Source organism: Microtus ochrogaster, unplaced genomic scaffold (genome assembly GCF_000317375.1).
Source record: "Microtus ochrogaster isolate Prairie Vole_2 unplaced genomic scaffold, MicOch1.0 UNK20, whole genome shotgun sequence".
NCBI lineage: Eukaryota > Metazoa > Chordata > Mammalia > Rodentia > Cricetidae > Microtus > Microtus ochrogaster.
This window is the reverse complement of record NW_004949118.1, coordinates 3,906,620-3,914,422: the sequence shown is the minus strand read 5'-3', so window position 1 is coordinate 3,914,422 and position 7,803 is coordinate 3,906,620. Positions and strand designations below refer to the sequence as shown.

General features: G+C 49.5%; 1 protein-coding gene across 3 annotated transcripts in view; it reads right to left on the bottom strand.

The window, feature by feature from the left end:
- Positions 1–7,803, bottom strand: part of LOC113458407 — a 16,801-nt gene that overhangs the window by 7,151 nt on the left and 1,847 nt on the right. Inside the window, exons 2-3 of one of the 3 annotated variants that reach the window (XM_026789518.1) lie at positions 1,877–2,089; positions 293–497 (exon numbers count right to left, since the gene is read on the bottom strand). In XM_026789518.1, the coding sequence (XP_026645319.1) occupies positions 1,993–2,089 (97 nt within the window). In that variant the 3' untranslated portion in view covers positions 293–497; positions 1,877–1,992. Of the gene's footprint in view, positions 1–292; positions 498–1,876; positions 2,090–4,679; positions 6,769–7,803 lie in introns of those variants that run through there. The other 2 variants (XM_026789519.1, XM_026789517.1) reach the window with 2 other exon arrangements.

Sequence of the window (7,803 nt, the reverse complement as noted above, 5' to 3'; positions counted from 1 at the left end):
AGCATGCCCTCCAGAGACAGAGGCCTCTCCACAGCAGCATTCCAGGAGCATGCCCTCCAGAGACAGAGTTACCTACTAAGCCTGTATGCCTTCTCCAGCACTAAGTCTTCCAAATCTGAGAAGACCGGATGAGGGATTCGTCTGAAGGGTCATGACCTATGTCCCTGCCGTATTGTGGATTTATTTCCTAACTGAGGGTCTCTGACCACAAAGAAAGGTAGATCATTGTGGCTGAAGCTCATGCATGGCTGTAACAGAACTCGGCCGGAAGCACAAAGTAAAATTTCCTTACCTGAGCAAGGGATGGCGAAGGGAGAGGACACTGTTGTGCATAGGGAACAAATGTCCAGATGGAATCTAATATGATGATCTGGTGCCTGGTAGACAGACTGTGGTCACTCTTAAAGGGGTCACTTCGAGGTCTCCCAGCAGTTCAGATGAGCTCAGACATGTTTGCTTATAGCCGAGAGTGGGGCGTCAGGTCTGGACAGCAGCATCTGAAGATGAGAGTTTGGATGCTTAGTATCTCAGGCAGCATGCCCACTCTGTGGACACTTGTAGGGCCCTGGCCTCCCTTATTCCTGGAGTGCTTCTTGAGGACAATTTCTGGTCAGCATGACCAAGCATTTAACCCTTATTCCTGGGACGCATTCAGTTTCTAGTCAGATGACTAGCATTCTGTTGGTTCCTGTTTTCCCCTTGCCCCACCTGGTTAAGTTCCTATTTTTCTCCTGCCCCGCCTGGTGGTTAGCTGCAGGGCATTCATTCTATTTGAGATATGGTAATTTCCCTACCTGCCTGGGTGGGGGTCCTTGTGCTGCTGTAGGTAGTTAAGGGCTTCCCCAAGGCTGAATAAACGGCATTCGGTTGATCTCCTTTCGAATGACCCTGGTCTCTCTGTGTGTTCTTTTCAATCTCCAGGCCCTTGCCCGACTCGCGTTCGGTACAGTGGCGCACAAACTGTACCAAGGGTGTAACACCAAATCGGGTGTTACAGACCTGGCCAACACAGGAAGGCGGTAAGATTGCAGTGCCACGGGACTATCCATGGGAAACTAACTCCATTCTCTAGTACAGAGGGTGCTGTGATAGCCATCCTAAGCATCTGATGAACAGGGAAGACACTCTACGTGAATGTCTTCAAGCTCTCCATCTGAAGACTGTAACAATAGTCTTCTCACAGGACACTAATGGAGCCCTTTTTCTCTCCCTTCTCGTACTCTGTACTTGTACATCTGCTGAACGATCAGGATGTGGGCAGTCTCTGGAAGGTCCTTGCCTGAGCTGGGGCGTTGTCACCATCTAATGCAGAAGACCTGTGACAACACACAATATTGTTGACAAAGCTGTTCTGCCCTATGAGATGAAGAGCTGATTCACCTGTCTCCATGTAAGCACACACCAAGCCTGCCCTTCCGGGTTCTACTGTCACTATGGTGACACTAAGACAAAAAGGACTTTGACAGGAGGAGGTCTGAAGGAAAGACAATGTGAAGCCCAGCTGTAATGGAGAACTAGATATTGAAACCACAGATCCCCTCTTCAGACCCGCGTTCTTCACTGGTGTCCTCGTATAGTGACAGTTCTGTCACCAAGAAGGCAACATCTTATTCCCTGAATCTCCTTCGGCTTTTGTTCTCAGTCTTCTAGACCTGAAGCGTGTGCAGGAGGGCCTCTCCAGATTCTTCAGTGCATGGCCCTATGACCACTGTTGCTGAATTTCCTTGGGATTTTGTTCTAGGTGTGGGATGTCAGACAGGGCTGGGCTCACAGTTCTAGCCATGAAGACTCTCACTCCCTGGGCTGTGCTTGCTCCAGACCTCCTGTAGCATCTTGGTAGCAATTCCTCCCTCCATGGGCCCGACTCCATTCTTACCTCCAAGGGGTAAGAGTGAAGATCATGTCACTCCAGCTTCTGGTTGCTGTCGTGCAATGGTGTGAGCTGTTCTTTTGTCTGCTGACATTCAGTAAACATGGCGGTGTGTCAGGTCCTCAGTAGGGGCTGGATGCCAGGATCGTTAGTCTGATGGTCAAGCTGCACCAAGGAGCTGGGATGCTCTCATGGTCCAAGAAAATCAGGAAGAGCAAGCTGGTGAGGTAAGTGCACATGAAAACAATTAAATATAGTAGCAGACCTGAAAGGGTGCAGGGTAGTACAGGAAGCTGGAAGAGACTGTCTTGTGTGAAGGTCACAGCTGGGAAGACCCAGGGAGGAAAGAAAGAAGGGATGAGATGGATGGATGGCCTTCAAAACAGCCATGTGACAGGCTGCCAGCACTGACGCCTGCTCCCTATGCCTCTCTGTGATAGTGAAGTGTTTGTGGACTTCGGAAGCAAATTTCTCATTAATTTAACTTTTGACTAAATGGTATTCTCAAATCTCTCTCGGCTCCCAGGCCCTGAGAGTGTTAGCAGTTCCAACATGGCCATTGGCCTGCAGTATGCCCTCCTCTTCTGCTGCTGGTGAGAAAGGCAGAGGAGGGGGTAGAACTGTGGGGGAAGATAGGAGATAGAATCCAGCCCGAGAGGGTGTCAATGGTGGACTCTCAGCACTAAGGGACCATGTTCCTGCTATAGGGCCCCACCATTCTTCACGCATACCTGCAGGAATTTCAGAGCCAGTGATTATTCCAGGTCAAATGTGTCACCTGGCAGTCCTCCTAGAACGGGGTCATCCTCAGCCCCTGATGCTTTCTGACCCACCCAGACGCTCAGTCACCTCGAGAAGACCTGTCACTATCCAGGATTCTTCTTTTTAATCTGAAAGTAAGGCAACGAGTAGGGCAGTTGGATGTGCGCCCCAATACTCTCTACCCTGACATGCTATCACGGTCTTCTTTGTAGATGTCACCATCTGTGAGTCTGAACTTCAGCAAAGCAGGCAGGCACTGTGAAGCTGCCCTGATGGGGACATTCTGGGCTGGAGTCACATCCAAGAATTGTGTACCAAGGTCCTTGTTCCTGGCTGCCGAGGGCAGAATGAACACAAAGACATGCTGTGTCTGCATGCTGTGTGTCAGGATCAATGTTATGGAACTCCCCAAAATCGTTGCTGTTGCTCCTGCTGCCAAAAGCCAGGTCATGTACTTAAAAAAATGAGTTTTCCAGCTCCAAATCAGGAAATTTCTGTGTCAAAGAAGACAGTGCCTACAGTTGACATGGAAGATCAGGTGAGGAAGATGGGAAGGTTCCCATGACGCTTACTTACCCCAAATCCCCAGCTTCCTTCTGGCCCAGCCCCAAACTAGTGATAGTTCTTGGAAACATAAGACGTCCCCTATGTGCTGACGGGGATCTCGGAGTCCCGAGTGGTATGTCTCCTTCAGGGACCTTTCAGATCCCTCTGGTTGGACCTGTTCCTCTTCATTCTTTGAACATTGAGGTGTGTTTGGGGGATGGGGTTATGAACTCTTCAACCTGAAGACTCCCACACGCATTCCCGGTTTGCAGAGATTCATTAAAGTGATCCCTGCAGTGTGTAACTTGCAGGTCCCAGCTGCCCTCTCCATAGATGTTTTGTGCGGGAAAACAGGGAACCCGCTGAAACAGTGCATTGAACAGCCGGACGTCCCTGATGCCAAGAACCTGCACCAGACAGGGCACCTGTTTCTGCATCAGCTGTGTCTCTTACAAATGAAGACCCTCGTGATCATCCTTTAGCTTGGAGGACACAGTGTTCTCTGCTTCCCTCTTCTTACCTTGTCTTCTCTGAACAGCCATTGCCTGAGCCTAGGGTGAGCCTTGCTGATCCGGGAACAGGGGGAGGGCCTATATTCCCACGCCATCTGTGCGGTCTCTGCTGTCCTCTCTGAGCACCCTGTCCCCTGTGACTCACTGTGTGGATAATTCCTCCCTTTGTCTGTGCCCCATCTTCCTTCAGGATCTATCTGTTCATTGTCAGGGCCTCAGGAAGGTGTGGGCTGGCTTATGTTCAGGGTTCTTGGGAATCACCGTCCTTCTCAGCCCATGGTTTTCCACCCTCTCACTTCTCCCTCGGCCTCCTGGTGCACGTGGACCCCCGGCAGCCATGGTCTCTGTGTGCAGGACAGGAGGAAATCATCGCTAGGTCAGACACCATCATCTGCATCATCAGCACCATCTCGAGTATGCAGGTAAACAGGTGCTGGCCTCTCTCTTCCTCAGCCTGCCACTGAACAGAGTGACACAGGTCATTCCTTTCAATGCCCAGACCTAGAATCCCTCTGAAGATGGGACTTTGTTGTATTATGAGCGGCGGGGCTGCGTCGCCAGCACCCCAGCCGCTTGGCTAGCTTATGCCCCGAAATAATTACACGGAAACTGTATTCTTTTAATCACTGCTTGCCCCATTTATATCTAGCCTCTTCTAGGCTAACTCTCGCACCTGGACTAGCCCATCTCTTAATAATCTGCTGTAGCCCACAAGGTGGCTTACCAGGGAGATTCTAGCCTACGTCCATCCTGGGTTGGAGCTTCATCGCGTGTGCCTCAGAGAGCAGAGCTCTCGCCTCTGCCCGCAAGAGTGGAGCATCGTGTCTCTCTGAGGCGTCTGCCCTCGAGAGGAGAGCTGTCGAGTCTGACCTCACTTCCTCTTCCTCCCAGCATTCTGTTCTGTTTACTCCTCCCACCTACGTTTTAACCTGTCAGGGCAAGCAGCTTCTTTATTTAATTAACCAATGACCTTCCTCCATCAGGACTTGGCAAAGGGCCACCTGGGCAGAGGTCCTGTCTTTTCAGATCACTGGTTATTTTTTAAATGGGAGAAATCTGGAATCTGTGCTCTTCACCCGTGCTTCAGTCAGCGTGCTGGGGACAAGTTCCCTCAGTGGAATGGTGGTGAGAGCAGCAAGAAGAGGCTCACAGGCTTTCCTCTCATTGTAACTGCTTCTCCTTGGAAGGTCACTACTGGAGGATGCTCAGGGCCTCTGAAAGCTCCTCCTTGCTGTCTCCTGACACGCGCCATGCACTGACAGACATCTCTCAGCTCCTTGTCAGAACTCCTTAGGCAGTGCACCCTGGGTGCTAAAGACCACCATTGGGGAGGCAAAGCTTGGTATTATCAGAAGTAAGAAAACCATCAGACATCTGTCACCTGTTATTCCTGGGTTGTTAGTGTGTTAATCTGGAACAAAACTTTTCTATGTTCATTTGCATTATGCTGATTGTGACTTACACTTCCAGGTTACACTGCGTTATCACAGTGAAGTCAAAGCACAAATACAAAGCAGCTACTCATCCCACATCCACGGTCAAGAGCAGAGAGAAATAAATGCATGCATTTAAGCTTGCTTGCGCTCCACTAGAGGTACCCCCTCCTATGCAGTCTAGGACCGAAGCCTACAGAATGGCACTGCCCTAAAGAGTTGCGTCTCTCCATATCAGTGAAGATAATCAAATAGCTCCTCTGCAGGCACGCTCACAGGTGAACCTTTTCTAGATGATTCCTCAGTGCAGACTGGAGTCCCAGGTCACTCTTAGCTGCACCATTGCTCCCAGTGAACACCACAGCTCCCAGCACTGAAATCTCTCAGTTCCATGGCCAGAGACTTCAGCCTCTTGGCTTTCCCTGGTTCAAAGGAGATCTCCAGTAGCATGTCTTCTCTTCTACTCTCCTCTCCCCCAGAATAACTGACTTTGTCTGTAGTCAGCAGACATCACTGGGCTGTCTGTCCCCAGTGTGTCCAGGCCCGATGCTTCCTAGACTTAGATTATTTCCCACCAGATCGTGCTGCCTTCGGGTCAACCCTTTCTTCTCTTTCCAGCTCTGTGTGGCTCATGTCAAGTTGTGACGCCCATCTTTCCTGAATGGTTAGTGACTCCAGTCCACATTCCTACTACTAGCCTGTGCTAGCCTGTGGACTTGGCAGAGTCAGTCAATATCAGCTCCATTTTGGTATGTATGTTGCCTACAAACCTTAGCCTATTTCAGACAGATAGTTGAGCTCTGAGAGCCCAGCTGACCTTGTCAAACTCTTAAAATCATCTACAGTGCCTCATTTATTTCTCTGTCTCCTCTCTGTCTCTCGTGTCCACCTGTCTGTGTGAGCACCAGTGTGTGCTCTTTAGCATGTGGAGGTGCAGGATAATTGTATAAACTCATTCTCCCCAACTGCTTTGTAGACTGAACTTTGTTGCTTCTTCCTCCAAATGTTTTTGCAGGTGGAGACCTGATGGACATGAAGCAATGCCAGCACTTGCTGGAGAAGTCAGTGATGGCTCTGAGGAGTGGGAGTCTTGGCCTTGGCCCACACATGTTTTGCTGTCCTTCCCTGGATGCCAGTAAGGACAACGAGACCATCTCTGTCCCTCAGAGTTGACTTGGTTGTTGTTTTGGGGAACCCTCAACCTCTCACCTTACTTCTCTGACTTTAGACCTTACTGAATCTTAGTTTCCTGGTCCACATACCCTTTTCTTTACTAGAACTTTCTCTGGCTGTAACTGTAAGTATGTACCATTTTAGAACGCTGCTACTCACATTAGCATACTCAGAGCCCTTGGCCAAGGAAGCTCTTGCTTACATGTGAGGAGAGCAAGCCAGGAACTTTAATCCTTCCTCAGGGATGAGAATAAACTAAAGCTCAGAGCATGACTTTGCCACGGTGTGGTCCCTGAGCCTGGAAGCTCCTGACTCCACTGTCCAAGCTTCTTGGTTTATTCTGTGTTGGGACCTTTTCCATTCCTTACTTGGCAGTGTCAACCAACGCTTCAACAAAAACTGCAGTCCAGATAAGCAGGGGCAGGGTTTCCAGTGGGATCTTGATTCATCTTGGTTCTCTTGGCTTCCATTCCTGCATTCACCAATATATACATGACATTACTCCATAGGTCTCATCTGTTCCTATGCCCTGCACTCAGTGAGGAGTTTTGAAACAAGTATAAAATAAGGAAATACAGGGTCTGGAATCTATGAGAAAGCCTGAATCAGACCCGTGAGGCCCCCGGAAAACAACAACCTGTTCAGGTCTAAGACTCTGTGAAGAGATGATGACAAGGTAGAAAGGGGGCTCACCACAGGAAGTGTGTCAGAGGTCTACCCACTGCTTTGTGCAAATTTTCTTTTAAATGGAACACTAACAAATTCCCCTAATTACTGCCAGGTCAAGATGCTGATGTAAGGACTGTGGTATGAGTACTCAGATATTCACTCTAAAATGGAAAGCAAAGCCAATGGACTTTTCTCAGGAGATCACCAAGGACATCATTTTAGGTATATGTAGATGGCCAAATTCGAGGCCCTTAGGTTCTGATGCAATGCACTGCAGCTCTGAACAGCTGTGCGGGGAGAGCTGAGAGTGAAGCTCAGGCCTGCAGCAGGTGCCTGGTTTAAGTGAGGCCCTGATTTCTGTTCTCTGGAGTCACTCTGGAAAAAGGTCTATTTTCTGGAAAAAGGAAGTTCCCAAGCAATGTCAGGTCTCACCAAAATTCTGCACTTTCCTGAACAGAAACTGAGGAGGGGTTGATTGTGAGTGGAGATGGGGTGAAGGGAAGGGACTGAGAGAAGGGAAAATGTGGCCCTGATGTAAAATTAATTTTGAACTGCATCTTAAAAATACCCTAAAAGAAGTATCTGCCAAGACCCTCATTCCATCCTCTGGGTCTAGTAGGAAACTGAGAAAGTGTGAGGGCTGAGGGAGGGTGAGAAAGTACTTCCAGGCCCACGTCCAGCTTAGGTCTCACCTTACCATGCTGGAAAGCCTCAACCACCTCTGCACAGAAGGTGGCCAGGTCAGGATGTACCACGGTCACAGCAGCCAGTGCTGGGGTATGACACACTGCACCTGAGGTCTGTGATGTCAGGACGTGGACAGGATGGAAGGACACAC